Source organism: Rhyacophila brunnea, unplaced genomic scaffold (genome assembly GCF_057557595.1).
Source record: "Rhyacophila brunnea isolate RB1 unplaced genomic scaffold, BYU_Rbru_1.0 scaffold_19, whole genome shotgun sequence".
NCBI lineage: Eukaryota > Metazoa > Arthropoda > Insecta > Trichoptera > Rhyacophilidae > Rhyacophila > Rhyacophila brunnea.
The window spans coordinates 35,157,866-35,178,116 of NW_028232848.1; the positions used below are offsets into that span (position 1 = coordinate 35,157,866).

Consider the following 20,251-nt stretch of genomic DNA (forward strand, 5'->3'; position numbering starts at 1 on the left):
CAAAAAAGATTTTTTCTATTGGCTATAATATATTTTCTCAGAAAGTGTTTTTCAAAATTATGTATGAAAAACAATATATTGTGTACTTGTCAGACCCAGGTTTCGAACCTAGAACCCACGACGCTATAGGCCGACGCCTAAGCCATGCGGCCATGTGGGACTGTTCATTATACGTAAAATAAACAAATTTGAATAAAACAACTGTATGTATTATATAGGTTTTTTATTTTACAATAACTTAAAAATTGATCCATTCACTCATATGGATCCCAAGGTTTGAAGATAATATCCATATTGCTGTTAAATATAATAGTCTTGAGTTGCTTACTTTCAATGTAAAATAACCGTTGTCCTGATGGAACATTGTGAGTTTTTACTATACTCCATAGAGCGAATTAAACCTCTATCATTTGAACTTCATCCTCTTGGATTGCGGTCTCTTCGATTGGAGCCTCGACAAGGCTTCTTCTTCCCTTCGAGTCGACGACTTCAATCATGGTCGGGTCAGTTTCCATTTCGGCGTTTTCTTGTGCATTTCTCTGTTTCAGACCTGCCGCAGGTGATCTATGGATGAAAATATTATGACATTAATAAACATGAAGTTTCTTAAAGTAAAGTAATCTATCTATATTACAACTATAGATATTGGATTCCATCTCAAATGGTAGGTTAATGATTTCAGAGTAGTTATAGTCACATCTGGACACGCTGCTTGAATGCTTGAAAGGTGTCTATGAGAATTGGAAATGAATAGCCTGACTTTGTTTAAGCTACATATTGATAGAGGAAGGACAAATTCTTCTGGCATTGTGGCTGCGAGTCATTTGAAAGTAAATAATGATACCAACACCTAAATGAGTCGCCTGCACTGCCACAAGAATCTGACACCATTCTACACAACTTTTTTTGTAACTAAAATAATATTTTCATTTAATTTTGTCCCAATTATTGTCACCTGCTGAATAAGTAACATTTCTTTGAAATTATGGCTAGATCAACTGTAATGCTACATCAAAAACGGGCGATTGTTTTCTTTAAAAATGCTTCCATCGGAATTTAGAGATTCACATTTAAATATCATTAAACGTTGTTTACCAGAAAAAGGGACAAATAATTTTTACGGTCCAATCAGATAAAATTTGAACATAGCAGAGATTGATCTCCATATCCTATGCCTCATTACTGAGAATGGTGATAACTGAAATTACAAGAGAATACGTCTCTTGCAGATGGCCATGAGACAATCTTTGATGTCAAGCTTTTCCAATGTAAACATTTGCACCTGGCTGTTCACGGTAGCACCGCATCTTGAATGCCTATTTTATCGGATTTTCTAAGAGTCCAGGATTCAACAACGTATACAAAGATTGAAAATATGAGTGTTTTAATGAGTCAATTTTTAGTGTTTTTTGTGTTGCTACAATATGTTCATATCATAGCATTCTAGTAACATCCCATTCCAATAATTACGAATGGAAGAAAAATATGTTCATATAACATTAGCTGTTACTGTCCGACAACAACATCTTGTCGATAACTGGAAGGTGCTGTAGTCGCATATTGTAAGACTTCTCAGTGACGTACCTGTCATGGCGGCAACGCGTTTTTAAATAATGTATCGGCTCTCTTTTTAGATGTGACTCCTTTTCTTCTTCGCAATAAACCAAAAGTTTACTAATAATAATTTTAATTTGACTCCTGATTGTTTTATATATATATTTATTATAAAAATCATCAAATGCGTAAATTGATAGATCTGTACACCACGGAAGTGCAAAATGTAATGATAAATTTAGGTGCGTTCCTCATTTGAAACGGAAGTGCAATGAATGCGAAAGAGGGCTTGTTAGTTCACTCTTTGAACACGCAGACAAGAAGTTCTTTTTCGACAATAATAATATATTGTCACCTTGGATCTCCACACTAAAATACAGTTTAATGTCATAACAGATAAAATAAAAATGAACCAACCGAATGAGCGATATATTTCTCTGGACCTCCTTGATATCTCTGTCCATTTCGATTTGTGTGCCCTTGCGCAGACGCTGCATGATGTAGTTGTTCTGTCTGCGCTGTCGGATGCTCTCCACCTTTTTCATAGCGTCCACGGTGCGGGTCCATACGTCACGGTTGTATTTGACGGGGACGTGTCGCCGCTTTTCGAATTCGAATGCAGGATCTATGGTCAGTTCTTTGCCTGCCGTCTTGCGGTACGCTTTGGTCCATCTCGTTTTACGTGGGTTCTTCTTCTTTTTGAATGCTGCGTGACATTTTGAGCGACAAAATCTGAATATCTGAAAAATGTTTAGTTATTAAATAACGCAACACAGTGGATATTACTGTAATGCAAATACTGCAAACTCCTATGAACAGTTTTATGTGGATAATTCATAAAATTACAATGTACAGATAATACCTTTTTTTTTTTTACAGAGGCTACCATGCAGAGGCTACCATACTTGAGGCTACCATGCAGAAAAAAAACCGTGTAAATGAGATAAGGCGCAGCACATATAATTCAAACATGTATTATTGTGTAAGTAAGATGAAAGACTGCAGCATGGATTGAAAAATTTCAGTGGCTTCTGAATTCTCACGCTATAGTTCCAACTTGCGTGATATCTGCAGTAGAACGGTAGTGGCTAATCTGCCAGAAAAAATACGAACCGCACCGTGCAGGACAGACAACGACATGTAAGAACAACCAACGCGTCACGCTGACACTTGAAAAATGAGATTGGCGTGACAATTTACATTTTTGTGGGTAAACAGTTATTATTGCAATAGTTTAATTTACACGCTATTACTGTGTAGAGCCACTATTTTGGTCGCAACAATATGTACTCCATACACTTGTAAACGGGCTATAAGAAAATTTATGGTAAATGTGCCGCACCTGCCGTCATGAGATTTTATAACTTTCTTTTTAGACCAAACCAAACCCAACCTAATATTACCTAATATAATCTTAGTTTGTGATAATGGTGCATCAAAATGTATGAAAATCTCAAATTTTAAATTAATTGGATCGAAAAGCCTATGCGCCGACAGAAAAAGGTATTTATTATAATTGTCTACATAAGGGTTTCGCAAACTTTTTCTGCAATGGAACACTTCGTTTATTTTGTAGGTTATTTATCAGCGCAGCTAACCGTTCTGCCAATTTTGGCAACTGTCGTTAAACTGATAAGACTTGTCAGCAGGTCAGTTAAAAACAATATACCCCATATTTTTCATGCGCACGGTGTGAGAAAAGATGGTCGACGAAGCGGGCCCTCACGCTAGGATCTTTGGCGGCCCTCTACTTATCGCTAAGGTTAAAGGCAATGTGACGAACTACAGTTGCATATTCCAAATGGTGTTCGAGGTAAAATTAAGTTTTAGCGATTTTTTGTATTTTTAATACACCCACTCTTATGTTGATATGCACAATTATGGACATGTCAAATATCGACAATAATCAAGAATTGTAGTATGGCAAAACCACATAATATTAAATGTTAGCATGCTTGAAGTGAAATAGACATTTTTTTACTATTAGCGCATGTTTGTGATGTGTGTTTATCTCACTTGCTGGTCGATCTCTCACGCCGGGCCTTCCGTAAGCCCAGGCCCCCAGGCTAGAGGCTTGTCTCGAACGCTTCTAAAGATGCATCAATGACATTGAGCTACTTTACAAGCTGTTTGTTGGCGAATTTAAAAATGGGCGATTGTGATGATGACACACAAAACTTTCCATTCGCTGAGAAGCCAACAATCTAGTGACTACTTTGACAGAACGTAATTCGTTTTTTTTTACCGGGACGTCGCTACTACGCTCAACTACGCAGACGGCCCACACGCCGGCGGCGTGTAGCGGGTTAAAGTTGATCAGCTTTCAACTTTTCTCGGTAGATTGTTTACAATCTGCTTGTTAGCTTGTTCGATGATGACACTGGGCGACTTTAAAGGCAGATTGTAAATTGGCCAACAAGCAGCTCGTAAAGTAGCTCAATGTCATTGACGCTTTGACCAATAATAGTGTTTTACTTTTTATGAATTTTTTCCGAAATAACTTTCGGGTCTTTTTACTGGTTCTCCGCCACCGGCCGCTGTCATCTGTCAGTGAGCGCAGTGTTGCCAACTGAACTATAATTATAGTACATTTTGGTTCGCGTACTATTCGAAAAGTTACATTTTCGTCCGCGTACTATTAAAAAAGTATAGTACGTCAAAAATACCAGTTTTGAAAATTTTTATTAATTGAATTCGCCGGTTTGGTTAGGGGTGTGAAGCGAGGGACGGTGTATAATATAAATAATATAAGATCTCAGTGTGCGATATTAGTCTATGGACGTGGTTTTGCGTTGTATACCTACTCTAAAAACTAACGTGACAGTTAATGACGGCGGCCGGTGTTAGCATTTTTCGGTCGTAAGAGGTGTTATAATTTAGCAGGGCATCGGAATTTCTCGAATTCTCCGTTATGTTTATGTTACAAACAAAATACTTTCATTTTCTACACGTCCTATAATTTTTGCCGAAATACTATAATGGTTTGGACCGCGTACTATAATTCGATGACAAAAAGATAGCTAAAATTCAAAATGGCGACTGACAGATTACGATGACGGAGAACCAGTAAAAAGCACCGAATGCCTTACCATAGTGTTATATATTCTAAAAGTTTCAAATGCCTAGCTAGTCGGGAAGTTAGTTAAACAAGATTTGTATTGGACAAACAAGAATACGAGCTAATAAAAACCCAGAGGGAATAAAGTCGGGGTCTTTTTACTGGTTCTCCGCCACCGGCCGCTGTCATCTGTCAGTGAGCGCAGTGTTGCCAACCGAACTATAATTATAGTACATTTTGATTCGCGTACTATTCGAAAAGTTACATTTTCGTCCGTGTACTATTAAAAAAGTATAGTACGTCAAAAATACCACAATTAAAAAAATGCTATTTTTTTATAGTACTTATTCCACTTTAATTAATATATTAGGACCGGTTTCGTCCGCCTCAGTGGGACATTTTCAACGTTGAAAATGTCCCACTGAGGCGGACGAAACCGGTCCTAATATATTAATTAAAGTGGAATAAGTACTATAAAAAATAGCATAAATAAGATCTCAGTGTGCGATTTTAGTCAATGGACATGGTTTTGCGTTGTATACCTACTCTAAAAAACTATTTCGGTCGTAAGAGGTGTTATAATTAAGTAGGACATCGGAATTTCTCGAATTCTCCGTTATGTTTGTGACAAACAAAAAACTTTCATTTTCTCTACACGTACTATAATTTTTGCCGAAATACTATAATGGCTTGGACCGCGTACTATAATTCGATGACAAAAAGATAGCTAAAATTCAAAATGGCGACTGACAGATTACGATGACGGAGAACCAGTAAAAAGCACCTAAAGTCGAAATAGAAGAGACATAACTGCATAAGATAAATGGTCGTATGACTCTAAGGGCTAAAATTGTTCACTCATTTCACGGAATATTGGGCGGATTGAGCCACATTATGAAATAGTCTTAAAATTTGAAATATAATCCATTCACACGAATTATATTAATGTGAAGCCATGTGATTCTTTGCTGAATATTACGACAAACAATTTAAATGCGTTGTTTCTAGTTTTAAAGCATTTTGCAGTAAGTGTAGTACGAATGTAAACATAACCTTTCATTATGTTTTTACGGCAAGTTATCCGGTGACATTGGCCCACCGGAGTCGAAATAAATAATAGAACGTTACCTTGCAATCATTCCGGACGAATTGTATCCCATGTCCTGGATAAACTCTTGATGAACAGAAGTAACACGTCTCGATACGCATTTTTGCACGTGTTATGAAATTTACAAGAATTAAAGTGACAGAAACGAAAGCAGTAATGGGGTAGCCAGACTTTATATTTCCATTCCCCCAAAGATGCCTATGATCAGCAATCAGCAATCTTTCTGCAAAAATCCATTTAATTTAAATAAAAAAATTATCCTGGAAGTATGAAAAGAAACAGTGAACAATATAAGTTTTTAGGAAACTTTTCGTAATGAAATAAAATGACAAAAAAACTACATGGCAATTTTTATTATAAACATTTTTATTTATATTGTCTTTGTCTATGAATTATACAAACGTCAGCGTCGTAGAAACGTGAAAACAAGGGAGGGAAGAATTTCATATTATACTATTTTCAATATTCCCAATAAATGGTACATAATTTGTGGAGAGGATATCTATAACTCTTCGTATTTATACAAAGATTGGCGAGAGCTCGTCGCAACCTCTATATTAGTGATGAAATGGAAACTGAGATCATAAAAACTGAATGCATTTCAATATCGGACGTTGTCATTGAAGATGAAGAGCAACCAGCACCAGAAAAGGCACCGAGGCTCGTGCACAAGTCTGACAGAATGTTGCGATGTCACAGATGGGTGGAAAGCCAGCGCAATGTCGTATACTCTGACTATGAAGAGTCGGATGATAACAGTTCGAAATCAGGAAGTTTTGCTGAGCTCGATGGGGAAACATCGCAGTCGAAATCGAATAAACGGAAGAAAATCGACGATGATTCAGATGATCCGATAACTGAGCGGGATGTAAGTATTGAAGCCTTATATAGTGCTGGTAACAATATAATAGGTTCGTATCAATCAACCTGAATTGAATAAACCAAATCGCACCTTTGGATTTGTTTGATTTGGGACTGTTTGGTAGAATGTCCACGGAAACGCTTTTCTGACGTTTGACAGATCGTCATTAGTCTATGAACCGTCCGAATTGGTTTGACGTTTCATGTTAACTATTACATGAAATGCGCAAAATTTTGGCTAATTCATGTAATAGTCAAGCCTGTTGCCTTATTCATGAATTAGGTAAATTTTCTGCTGAGTACATGAATTCGCCAGAGTATGGAATTCTTGAACTGTCAACATGACAGAAGAAAAAGTAAATTTAATACGGATGGTTTTATTAGTTATAATTGGACATAATATAATATTATTATTATTAGGTTAGGTTAGGTTTTGTAATTCTGAATTAAACTATTCAACTGAATGTCCATTTTGAGGTTAGCTATCAAGTGTCAACAAACTATCACAAACATTCAATTGACCATTGCACGTTTGATACCCAAGCACGAATCAAATCGCGAAAATACTTTTCAATAAAATTCTTCCGTTATCATATTGTAGTTCTAGATTTTTTTTGCGCATAGTAAATGGATATGAACGTCATTGTAGGACGACATTTGACACATTTGTTTAGTTTGATTAGTTGCAAAAAATACCACCAAGTGCGATCATCTATTTTGACCATAGATAATATATGTACATTTTGACCAATGAATGAGCATTTGATACATTTAGTTTAGTTGCAAAAAATACCACCGTAGCGCTACTATCTAATTTGTCCGATACATGAACTAGGCAGAAAAATTACTGCCGAATTCACGCACTCTTCAGATATTTTGTCTAATTCATGAATAAGGCAACGGGCTTGCATTTTTCATGATTTAGGCAAAATTTTGCCCATTTCATGTAATATTCAATTTCGCACATTCGGCGTAACATATATAAATATTGGTGTTTATTTACAATTTCAGTATCATCCTAACAAACAGCGAAAGAGAGATCCAATAAAAAACCTGGTGATTCACCACGATTGCGAGTGGATGGGGTGTCGGTACACCACCATGGACTATGACGCCTTCAAGAATCATGTCAAGTCTCACATGCACGAGTTGCTTGTCAAGACCAGTGAAGACGGATTGCGTGAGTCCATTATTTATTATTTAAATTGGACACTCCTGTACCCATTTTGACCATCGCGATGGATATGTCCCTGAACCTTTAACCGGGGGGGACGGTTGTCTAGAGCAGTGCTTCTCAAACTTTTTCATACCACGGGCCCCTGAAATCAAAAAAAATATCCAAGGGCTCCCTCCACAAAAATTGTAGTCTTCGGTGACCAACAGTACTTTATTTAACCTTAATTATTATTATTATTATGGGTACATTTTTATTAAAAATAATACATTTCATTTGCTTGCATGGAAAGCAAAAATTTAAAAAAAAATAACTTCAAATTTATTATAGCTACAGCCTGCAAAAACAATTTATTGAGAGGGGTGTGATTGCATATTTTTACATAAATAAATTATAAATATTAGTAGATTATTTATCTTCACGATGTAGGCCTCCGAATCCTCGGCTAGCTCCGGGCCTGGAGTGGAGGTACATTCAAGATTGGAAGAACAGGTAGGCACTCTGATATGGGCGGAGTAAAACAATATTCACTATATTAACGTCAATTTATTAGGTTCCACAGTCTCATAAGTTATAAAGTTCACATTACGAAAGTTCGAAACCACAAAGATATTATATAGTCTAATTTATTATGGTGCTAATTATATAAACACACACACTTATTATTTAATTATTGAGAATTAATTAGTTATTTTAATTGTAGCCGAGATTGCACGAGCACTGCCCCCCCCCTTAATGTCCCCCCCCCTAGTGGTGGCCATGCAAGAAATCTTCTTCATTTAATAAATAAACAATAATTATAACATGTAATTAATGCACTTAAATAAATCATATTTGTAAAAATATATTTATGGCTCTCGAAAAAATTTTAAACCGTTGTGCTACTCATATTTGGCTCCTCTGGTCCAAGAGTTTGCCGACCCGTGCACTCGACGATGATACGGTGATTTTGTACTGGAGCTTAAGAAAAATAAGAAATACTTGTATTGGGTGTATTCATCAATTAGAAATCACCATCATTATCAACCAAGGTCAATCTACTGCTGGATGAAGTCCTCCCCTAACTCCCTCCACTCTTCTCGGTTCTTAGTTATTCGTTGCCACGTACATCCGCCAAACTGTATGAGTTGTCCATCCAGCAGGTTTTAGGGCGTCCTTTTGTGATCTTTCCGCATTATGCCCAACATGCACCTTTCCATGCCACACTGTGCTACTTATAATTTTTGGATTTCTCAATTTAAGAGTCCACGTTTCACACCAGACACTCCACATCAAATTGAATGTTGCTCCAGCCAATCCCATTCGGATAGCGGGCCCCCTTTGCAGGTTGTCACATAAAAACATTCAAATTAGATACGTTGTTATGAAAATAACAACTACTGAATTTCACGCATAGATTGTATAATAAACTATTACTTATGTCATTTGTATTTTTTAATCGTCAGCATATCATTGATTGTATTCTTTACACGCATTTCATACTTTGCCATTCTTCAGAATCCTACGTTTGCCTGTGGGACATCTGCCGCTTTGAGACACCGGACAGTAAAATGATAATCCGTCACGTAAACTACCATTCGTACGACACGCGAGTCAAGTCGATCGGAAAGAATGTGCGCGAGCGCTTGACGCTGCCCAGCTGTCGCATTGACTCCAGAAAGAGGAATCAATTGCCCAAGTTGGAATTTGACTTCTCGTGCCGGTGGATTGACTGCACATTGACATTTTGTGCTATACAGGTATGTATTTATTCTTTCAAATCTACTGCGATGACACCTTTGCTAAATAAGAAAGTCTATTGTTATTGAGATAATAATATAATAAACCATCATGAAATATCAGTGGCGAAAGGTGAAGGGTGGAGGTAGGCTATAGAAATCCAACATAAATAGTGCACACTAAACTTTCTCGGTCATACATATTTGTTTTCATTGAATTAAGACTACAAATTACAGATTTTGTTGGTTAGCTTTTAAAATTCAATTAAACCCTGCGTAAAGCAAGCCATATTGATAATAGTTAAAAAATATTTTATAAATATGAGAATATTTTTTATCTATTTGGTTTGGATGTTTGGTTTTAGGCATGGGTAACAGTGTTGTCATCTTTTTCTATGCTGATTATAGTACGAAGGCGTAAAAATTATAGTATTTCTAAAAAATATATAGTACAGGAACATTTTTCGTCTTGAATCCTTTAAAATTACTTAAAGTTACTTAAACTTGCTAATAGTTTAATTAACTATTCTTTTATTCAATGAATAATTCACACGATTTAAGAATGTAACATTCTTTTTATTGAACAAAAAATACGACACCCAGCAGGATTGAACCTGCGTCTCGCGGGATTCGCGCCCTCGCACATCGGACTAGCTGACGAACGTTGATAGGATATAATTGGCCCAAACTATATTTATTTTATTATGTTTTACTTCTGCTGTGAGTGGAGGCCAATACATAAAGATTTACACCATAATACTTACGACATGACTGACAGTGGTTAATTATTTCATCTGTTGCAGGACTATTTTGATCACGTGACTTGCCACGTCCAGGGGACGTTGGCCAATTCGTCAGGCAAGTTCGGCTGCCTCTGGTTCGGATGCAGCAAGGTTTTCAACACCATAACGAAGCTGGGATACCATCTCAAGAGCCACTCGGAGGAGAAAGTGGTGGGATGCGCCAACTGCGGGGCCAAGTTTAGAACCAATTATTCGTACGCTGACCACTGCGAAAAACAGGTTGGCCATCTCAACACATGCTTATGTTTTATTCTCGTCGGCAAATTTTGGAATCTTCGCGTGTGTCTTATGCTCAAATAACACACTGTATCCGTATGCTCTAAGAAGCGAACATGGACTTTATTATTTTGTTATGTTCATTATATGTACGATAAATAAATTTGAATTTAAATTTGGAAAGAAAGTGTCATTTTATGTAATTTTTGTGGTGATAGACACCTCATATGCTGCGTGTCTGGAATGTTGTACGTATGCAGTTCGCCATATCACACTTCACCGTGAAATGTTGTATCGGAAATATTGACGTATATTAAAGACCGTTCAACCTCATTGGGTCGTATAGTACTGACGTAAAATTCATGTGTAAATAAAACACGGTTCTTGTCGGTTTACACTTTATAGGAAGCCAGCAGCAAACAAATTTTGAAAATAGCCAATATATTGGATTATTTGTTAGGTTAGGTTAAGTTTTCATTCTTGAATTTTGCCAAAATCAGCTATGAAAATTGAATTAGTGTTCATATTGAATCTAATAAAATTGGAGACCGTATATTATACGGTCATCTCTTTCCGATAAGAAAGCTCACGGCAAACTGTGACACAGTTTTGACAATGTTTCACGTACAATTTACATGTAACCCATAAACTGAGCATTAGTCCGAAAAGGTTTGGGAAACTCTGAATTGTAAAATAATGGATTCTTTTCTTTTCCAGCTTCCCGTAAAGGAGAAAGGTTTCCATTGTGACGTCTGTGATAAAGTATTCCTGAAGGAGAGATTCCTAATGAGCCACGCCCGCAAGCACATCAACTCGTACAAGTGCACATTCTGCGACATGACCACAAATTCTCCATCCTCGCTAGGACTCCACATCAGATACCGACACCTCAATTACAGACCCTTTAAGTGCCATCTATGTGGAACTGCGTGAGTACCTGAACTATAAAAGTGACTAAAGTATAAGGAACAAAGCCCACGGTATGTGATGGTGAGGGTTTCAGTTTGGCAAACATATGATCATTAATTCAATTTTCGTAGCTGATTATGGCAAAATTGATGAATCCAAGAATGGAAGCCAAACCTACTAACCTAACGAATAATCCAGTGTATCAGCTACAGTAGGCGCACGGTAATCCGGTGTTCACCAATCCGGTATTTTGCAACTCAGCTCTCCTGCTCTATAATCCGGCAGGTTTCATATTAAACTGCCGGATTACAGAGCGGAGAGCCATTCGCTCGGCAGTTCGGTGCCCGACCTTGATTTATTTCCTATAGAAATCCAATAATCCGGCATTTCCGACAGTCCGGCATAGGTGAAAAAATATGGTTGCCGGATTACCGAGCGCCTACTGCTGCGGTGATGTGTGATATGGCGAACTGAATACTTACAAATTTATGAACAGGAATCTTGATATTTTGGCAATTGAATGACACTTCAATTATTAGTACCTATAGTTTCGTCAGCTGAATGCAGAACTATTCGAAAGAGAGAGTTTTTTGAAACAACTTACTGAAATTATTTACCATCTTTATGGATAAATGGATGCATCATATTTTAGTAGGATTATTGATGAAAAAAATGGTGCATACACTTGTCTATATAAATAATAAATAACTTCAGTAGGCTGTTTCTAAGAACTCTTCTGCAAAATATTTCAAATGTGAGAATAGTTCTGCATTCAGTTGACGGTTTGTTTTCACCCATCCTTGTATGGGCTTTTCACTTGTAATATTAAAAAAGAATTTGTACTTTTGCGTTTCTTTATTGATTGTCAATGCATCGTTATTGGCGCTGGTCGACTAGTGACCTCTCTCTCGTCATACTACGGCCCTTTACCCTGTTTACACATGCATGGATTTACTGCTGACATTACGTATTATCGCGGCCATAACAAGTAAATGTATGTGTAAACATGTAATATCCTGCAGTTGCAAGATTGCATGCATGAATCAAAAAAGTTCGGAAGCTTCTGAATTTTCATGTGACAGTTGGGTTGACTCATTTTGATGTTAACCAATTTTTACGACCTGTCAAATAGTACCATAAAATGACATTGCGTCTCGCTTAGTCTTGAAGAATGAGAGATTGGAGAGACAGTCAGCACTTTTACGTGTAAATAGTGATTATCACGATAGTTTAAAATACACACTATTGCTACCAGTAAATCCATGCACGTGTGCAGGCGCTATTATTTTATATAAAATTAAAATTTAACCCTTCACTGCATGATTTTTTGCATTTGAAAAAAATAAATTTTTCTTGGTGTCAAAATGACATTTTAAATGAAAAATTCATTTAATTTTGTATGTTACTGCGTGGTGTCGCAGATTTACGACATTAGGAAATCTTCCATTTCAGTATGACAAAATACAAAACCAAATGATATACACCTTATTTGATGTGTAGATATTTTTATTCAACCAATTTCAATCTTCTGTATATTTTTTTTATTTATTTACGCATATTTTTACGCATTTACAAATGCGGATTTTGATTTTGATTACATACAAATTAGTCAACTGTAAAAGCAGAGCTATAATGCAGAAATGCTTTATTTCTTTAAATGTCCAAACAAAATCGGTAAACCAGGATATTTATGGTAAAACAGTTTTCTAGGCATCGAAAAAGGATATTACAGTATTATGTATTTGATAATTTATACAGATGGCATTGGCTATATCGAAATAGTTTGAAATGTCGCAAATGTGCGACACTATGCAGTGAAGGTATTACACAATATTCGTAAAATAATTAATTTTGTTTCAGAACTGTCACCAAGAATGACCTACAAACTCATCTGCGCTCCCACACGGTTGCTAGGAAGAAATATGTCTCCAAGACCTACATCTGCCATTGCTGTGATAAACCATTTTCACGAGGGCCATATCTCTCCAAGCACCTGCTATCAGTACACGGCTACTCTCTGCCGAATGGATACTCCCGTTTCAAGTAATTTAATATATCATTATCTTTATCGTACATATCATTCAGAAATAATATATATTTCAGTAAACTTATAATAATCAATTAATACTACTAATGGGCAGATAATGTGGTGCTTAATTCATAATTAATTTAACCCTAATATTAGCCATGCAGGCACGCAACTCCTTATTGTGAATATTTTGGCACATAAGCACAAAAAGGTTCACCATTGCTCATAGCACCATAGGTGTTACGACGCCATGGTAGTTCATCAAAATGGCTAAAAAAATGTAAAATTTGAAGTTATGAGGTTTACATATTATCTTAATGACGATTTATTCGAATTAGTTTATCATTAAATTACTTTTTTCACTGGTAAGTAAATATGTACCACACTATTTTTCAATACTTCATCATTTCTATACAAATGTTTTAATTGTTTATAGTGATTTTCGCTAAAGCGAAATCGAATTTTCTCTTGGAATTCGAATTATCGAGGGCTTAGTGTCAAACAACACTATCTACAAAAGTGCAACTTTACAGGAGAGCCAAAAATCGTTATTTTAGATTCTTGTAACTCAACAAGGGAAATGTTTATTTAAAACCTAATGTTAATATTTTATAATTTATTGTGTATTGTACATTTATCTTGCTTATGATGATGTTAAAATTTATAGGGATAGTTTTTAAAAAATATGAAAACAAGGGTAACTCATGTAGTTAGCGTTAAACTTTACTGACGATTTAATAAGAAATTAGAAAAAATTGACATAACGTTGTTTGACTATCATGTAGCCGTAAATGTAAAATAACGTTATCTCAAAAAAAAAAAAAAACACTTTTGTAGATAACGTTGTCTGACTTTAAGCACTCGATATTGTATGCCTATTTATGCTGGGTCTTAACAGCCTACCTCCGCCCTTCGCCGATGATGGGATTAATATTTTGATATTTTTTCAGGTACAAATTATCAGAAGACGGTGCGTACAGATTGAATCCTTTACGATTCGAAAGCGTCGTGGAGATGGGCCAGGGGCACAAAAATAAAAATATCGACAATGACAAAACGGACTATCACGTCATGCAATGGAGCGACGCGACAGACAATAAACCCGCAGCTTTCGTTGTGTTGCCGTTGACAGACGATAAATTGACCATTGAAGAGATGATGGCCACCCACAATGAAACTAAAGACAAAGAAAAAAACGATAATGACAAAAAGATAGCAGAAGCGGCTTTGAAAATTTTAAAAGACAAGAAATACAAAAGAAAGGGACGGAGGAAGAAAACAGTTGACAAAACGATTGATTTAAAATGTGAAGTTGCCAGCAGTCAAGACATTCTTTCGTCTATAAAGGATATTGATGACTTCTCCTGCATTAAGAGATTTAAAAGAAAACCAGAAGTTAAGAGCGTTGAAATATCAATAGCCGAAGTTGATCTTCATGGTAATATAACGTCTGAAGTGGTTGAATCTCAAGAGATACTGATTTGATTAATTAAAATAAATAATAGTGTTAATTAGTTTTTACCCAGGTGATACATATAAATTGAAATCTAGTGAGTATTGTTGTGTTATTTATCATGTTGTATAATGCAGGGCTTTGAACTGTTATTTTTTTTTGTTTTGGTTTTTGTTCCGGTTCGAAAAAAATAATGGTTTTTACGGTTCAGCTCTGAGTTTTTTAAATGTTTCCAAGCCTTGCTTTTCCCTCCACTACCCACCACATCTCCACACCCGTAACAAATGTTAGGCGCTCTTCAAATTTCTGCTGAAAGTGTCCCAGGACTAACTTCCCAAATCTACTAGACTAGTCGTGCACTAGAGTGTGTGTGATTCCTACTTCGATATAATGTATTATCGCCAATTCTCGATGTGAATAGACCTTTTCGTCTGTCGTAAAATGCCGCAAACTTTTTAAAGGCTGAGAAATTTTCCCTCGTAGATACTAAGTCGTAATGGCCCACCGGTCCAACTAAGGGTCGGACCGATTTGAGAAGCTCTTCTCTTTCAACTGTCATATGGAGACACTCCCAGAGGATGTGATCGGCATTCTGCAATTCTCCACATAAGCAAGACAGTTTCTATTTGGCCATGCTGACAAGAGCTTGGAGGCAAAACCACCGTGTCTGGTTAAGAACTGAGAAGTCCAATGGTCTGGAGTCAATCTGGTTATCTCCATTGCGCCACTTTATATTAGGAAAAAACAAATGCATTTGTCTGCCTTTGGAAGAGGTGGTCCATCGCCCATGCCATGCAGGTAGGTGTTATACGCCAGGTCGTGTACAATAATTTTTCGAGCGCACTGGCCCATCGATTCAAGTCCTGAAGACTCAAACGTGAGACGTGTTGCCCCTAAGACAACTGAACAGAGAGGAGTAAGATCATGTTAATGCGCCGGTTTGAACATGTACCGAACCGAAAAAAACCGATATTTCTTTTCAAATCAGTCATAAATATATTAATTGAAATCTAAAAAAGATACACATCTGAGTGTAAAATATTACCCAAAACATTAAAAATACCTAAAATTTATTTTGTAATATTTTTTTCAATCATAATATATTTAAATATAATTACGTTAAAATGATAATATATGATTGAAAAAAAATTACAAAATTTATTAATTATAATATATAATAAAAAATAATATTTTTTTTCCGACCATGCCAGGCCTCCACAGAGTGGAGGCTTGTATTAACAGATTTTGTTTTTTACGAGAAATGGATGTCAGCCACTTGCTCAACCTATAAGGTCCATTCCCTGACTCACGCACAAATTGAAAAACAATATCTGTACTTGCAGGGACCCACGGCGTGATAGTTCAACGCTTAAGCTGCGCGGCCACCGTGGGCGTAAATAATATTATCCGTGTCTAATGTTTTTTTTTGTATGCAGCGGCGCGGCGCGTACACGCGCCGGCTTATAATGTCGTGGATCTCAGGTTCAAATCCTAGGTCTGGAAAATACACATATTGTTTTTCAAAGTGTGTTTGGAGGAGTATGGACTAATAGGTTGAGCAAGTGGCTAACATCAATGTCTCGTAAAAAAAAATCTCCACTCTGTTCATATAGATCTTAGGATCAGATATGGTCAAATAAAATAAAAAAATAACTGAGCATCGGTCACCTTCAATAAAAAACAATTCATTTACATGAAATAAATTTATTTATTTAAAAAACACAGGTATTTGACAAAAACTATAATACAGGTAGATTGTAAAATATCTATATATTTTTTTTATGAGACACAACATAAACTGAATTAGACATTTTAAGTTTGATGCAAATTATTATTTCAAACACTCCTGTATAATAATATTTATGTATGTATGTGGATATCTTTGCATAAATGAATTGAATCAATTCACTGAAATCAAGAAATCAAATTGAAAAACAGTAAATTAAAATTAATCCTCTGAAGACGGACTTTATATTTGGATGCTTTCACATGGATATAAATGTCAGAATAGAAAACAAAAATATTCAAAAGGTATAAAATAATATAGATGTTCAAAGTGCAATACATAAATAAAATCTTTCGTTAGTAAAAAGTGTACTTTCGCGAACTCACTGCATATAGGTATGTTTCGCAACTTATGATTTTTTGTTCCATGTCAAAATACAAATGACAATTTTTAATTCAAGTATCTCTGTATTATCTTGCATCTAAATGAATTTTATTTTATGAGAATATCATAGAAAAGCTATCACTGGACGTTACCTGATAAAAATCAGTCAAAATCTCAAGGTCGAATTTTCACACAATCAGAATACTTTATCCGATATGGATAAATAATCTACTAGTATTTACAAATTATTTAGATTTTTTAGTTAAACAAAATTTATATTGTCATAATTGCGACAGCATACCTCCCTATGCGAAACAGCATTTTCATCATTACTGGTAATAAAAAATAAACAGAGGTTGTGTCTTTCAACCCTGCGAAAATAGCTGATATATTGGATTATTTGTTATATTAGGTTAGGTTAGGTTTTCATTCTTGAATTTTGCCAAAATCGGCTATGAAAATTAGCATGGTTCTCGCCTGGCTTTCCGTAAACCGATTTGTACCATAATTAGTGGTAAATAAGATACTACTGGTTACTAAAGACTAAAATTTGGGAGCCTTGGATCTTTTTTCTGATATCGGAGGGGCCGTGGTAAGTTTGAGAAGTACTGATCTATGGGGTGTTAAGACATTAAAAAATGAAAACTGTACAAGAATAAGGTTAGTCAAATTTGTAGGCTGTATTTACTTCAATTCGTTTTAAGCCATAACCCATAAATGGCTAAAAGAATCAAATCAACAATAATCTGAATTAGTCATTTCACACAGAAACATCATATTTCTCATAGAAAATAGTCCAAAACTCCTTTTAGCTCTCATAAGAAGAAGTAATTTTAGACATGTCTCCCCTTTTCTTTTACATATAATTAAACATAAAAAAAGTTACTGGAATATACAAGAATTTACCCCGTTTTTTATCAATTATTACTTGGAATCCAATGCATTAAGCAGAACCACGAGTTCAACAGTCCTTGACCGAACGTTTTGTGGATCACTAAAAGGCTTTGACAGTCGATACCACCTTGACTCTATGGCATAAAGCCCATTGACGCAGCGAGTGGGGCGCTCGCGCAAAATTTCTACAAGTGGCGCGTAAATCGTCGAAAATACAACGTAACCAAATACGCCAGCGCACATTGGATTTGACGACGCCTTGTGCCCGCATGAGTCACCGTTTTTCGCTTCTCAGCGATACGATTTAATGAAAATACAATGGAGTCCATTCATTGAACACAGCAAGCAAAATCACGCTCCTTGAAGCGTCGTCGATAAGACGGGCGAGAAGCCATTATTAAGAACATTGTACGCTTTGTTTAGTTATTGCGTGTCCGATATTTAATTACAAGCCCGGAGTAATAATATAATATTTTTATTGCTTTGTTATGAGAGACGCTGTAATAATAATTATTTTGTGCTTCTTGGGCCCCTTATTACATAGGTGAAGGGTAATGCGCGGCAAGAGGCGTGTGATTATGGTTATGAATATACGCTTCTTACGCCGACTGCGCCCGCTCGTCCGTCTTGATGGGCTTTATGCCTATGGCGTCCAAGAGAATGACGCAACAGCAAATGACAAAGAAGGAATCCAAAACTAATACATAACACTGAAATTATAATGTAATTAATTATCCAAACAGCAGTTTATCCAAACATTAAATAAAATAAACATCTTTTATAATCAGAGAACGCAATTACTAAATTAAAATCAGTAAATGAAATATATTACAACCATCTTATATTATGTCTAAACTATTATTATTGTCACAAATTGTGATCAATAATAATACGAATAGCGTAAAATGTGGTGATGTTTGCCTTATGTGGCACTGGTACCGGGTATACCCAAGCAATTAGAAATAGATTCAAAGCTGAATGTGTTCATCGCATCCAAATATGTCAACGGATGCTTAATTCCCTGCTCGATTTGGCAGTCTCTGCAGCTTTAGAAATCACTTTTCTATTCTCCAACCAACTCAACAGTCGTATGAGTGATGGTAGCATAAAAACAGCAACATTTTGATGAAAATAACGTATTGGGATAAATAAATTTATATATAAAAGGCACCGTCGCCCACAAAATCTAGTTCGTCCAGGAAGTTGTCGAATTCGATTCCGTCAGCGATGCTCACTGAAATCAGACAAGAATCGAAGATAATGATTAGTTACATATCAAGTATACGAAATACTAGGGGGGGGGGGTAGGCTGTATGGTTTGGTTTAGGCAATGTTTAATTGAATTTTAAAAACTAACAAACACCATCTACAATTTGTATTCCTAGTTCAAAGAAAATAAATAAGTATAACTGACAAAGTTTAGTGTGCACTATTTTTGTCAGATCTCTACAGCCTATGTCCAACCTTCGCGACTGACACTTCAGTCAGTTGCATTTAAGATCTTTAATGGATAATAAAACGAAATTGATGAAATTTCAAAAGCTCAATGACGATATATAGAATGCGAAGTTCAATTTGGCATGCCGCAGCTTGGTGTATTAAAATCCTCTCTCGAGCTTTCCTATTTGTTCTCCTCAGCAATTTCTCATTTTGCATGTGCTGTGCCGGGAGGTATTAGTGTGGCCGTATAAGGAGAGCCGCGATTTTCTTTGAAAAAATAAATCTTAGTTAATATACTTTTTTAGTCATTATATTAATACTATATCATATAGACTCACCAAAGTAATACACAATGTGTCCATTTACGCTGTCATTTATCCAAATAAATCAACCTTAATGTTTTACAAAATGTCAGGGTTAACACTTACACAGTAAAGATGAGAACATGTTAATGTATGAGTAATTCTACAATATGCTACTTTAATCTTAAATTAATAATAAATTAGTAATCTTAAATTAAAAAAAAAAAAAAACCCCCTTGCCCCCCTTCTGAATATAGTTTGTTTTAAATATTCAAGCTCTTTGAAAGCTTGGATTGGTGCCCTGTTTCACTAATTTACACTCATACAACATATTTGTACTTTCTCTACTTTAAAACTAGTTTACTAGTACCTCTTCTTTCCTATTGGACATCACCAAACACTCAACTGCGGTTGGAGTATTGCTTTGAAACAAAGAATTCTCGCCCTGAGAGTTTGTATGTTATAGGTAAATCATTCTACAGTGGCACCATAGGTCCGGAAAAGGCGACTTGCAGTTGTGGTGGTATTGTTTGTTAGCAATAAGTCAGGCATTGCAATAAACAATTCTAATACATACGCGAAACGCATATGGTGCCATTGTAGAATGATTTTCCTATACCTA

General features: G+C 35.9%; 3 protein-coding genes across 4 annotated transcripts in view; 1 reads left to right on the forward strand and 2 right to left on the reverse strand.

Annotated features, from left to right (window-relative positions):
* Positions 1 to 206: 206 nt before the first annotated feature.
* RpL24-like (ribosomal protein L24-like) lies at positions 207 to 5,858 on the reverse strand. The gene is made up of 3 exons (XM_085945973.1): positions 5,741 to 5,858; positions 1,972 to 2,294; positions 207 to 564 (listed from the first exon to the last, which is right to left on the reverse strand). The coding sequence occupies exons 1-3, from the start codon at positions 5,819 to 5,821 to the stop codon at positions 396 to 398; spliced, it is 573 nt and encodes a 190-aa protein (XP_085802099.1). The 5' UTR covers positions 5,822 to 5,858; the 3' UTR covers positions 207 to 395.
* Positions 5,859 to 6,125: 267 nt separating this feature from the next.
* On the forward strand, positions 6,126 to 15,092 carry Hinfp (Histone H4 transcription factor). The gene is made up of 7 exons (XM_085945974.1): positions 6,126 to 6,588; positions 7,593 to 7,761; positions 9,253 to 9,494; positions 10,277 to 10,495; positions 11,210 to 11,421; positions 13,262 to 13,444; positions 14,381 to 15,092. Exons 1-7 carry the CDS (start codon positions 6,289 to 6,291, stop codon positions 14,913 to 14,915), a joined length of 1,860 nt encoding a protein of 619 aa, XP_085802100.1. The 5' UTR covers positions 6,126 to 6,288; the 3' UTR covers positions 14,916 to 15,092.
* Positions 15,093 to 16,574: 1,482 nt separating this feature from the next.
* The window catches only part of LOC147072949 (putative RNA-binding protein EEED8.10), a 28,821-nt gene continuing 25,144 nt past the window's right edge, over positions 16,575 to 20,251 (reverse strand). Inside the window, exons 11-12 of one of the 2 annotated variants that reach the window (XR_015070537.1) lie at positions 18,531 to 19,121; positions 16,575 to 18,021 (exon numbers count right to left, since the gene is read on the reverse strand). Coding sequence is in view for 1 of the 2 variants with exons in the window: in XM_085945975.1 (XP_085802101.1) it covers positions 19,042 to 19,121 (80 nt within the window). In the remaining variant the exon portion in view is untranslated. Of the gene's footprint in view, positions 19,122 to 20,251 lie in introns of both variants that reach the window. The other variant, XM_085945975.1, reaches the window with a different exon arrangement.

What these genes read in the sequence shown, in the direction of transcription:
- RpL24-like (XM_085945973.1), bottom strand. Translation starts at nt 5,821, where the DNA reads ATGCGTATCGAGACGTGTTACTTCTGTTCATCAAGAGTTTATCCAGGA. An exon ending in TCGTCCGGAATGATTGCAAG is followed by an intron (nt 2,295 to 5,740) that starts GTAACGTTCTAT and finishes AACATTTTTCAG; the next exon opens with ATATTCAGATTTTGTCGCTC. An exon ending in AGAAATATATCGCTCATTCG is followed by an intron (nt 565 to 1,971) that starts GTTGGTTCATTT and finishes TTTCATCCATAG; the next exon opens with ATCACCTGCGGCAGGTCTGA.
- Hinfp (XM_085945974.1), top strand. Translation starts at nt 6,289, where the DNA reads ATGGAAACTGAGATCATAAAAACTGAATGCATTTCAATATCGGACGTT. An exon ending in ATCCGATAACTGAGCGGGAT is followed by an intron (nt 6,589 to 7,592) that starts GTAAGTATTGAA and finishes TTACAATTTCAG; the next exon opens with TATCATCCTAACAAACAGCG. An exon ending in GACCAGTGAAGACGGATTGC is followed by an intron (nt 7,762 to 9,252) that starts GTGAGTCCATTA and finishes GCCATTCTTCAG; the next exon opens with AATCCTACGTTTGCCTGTGG.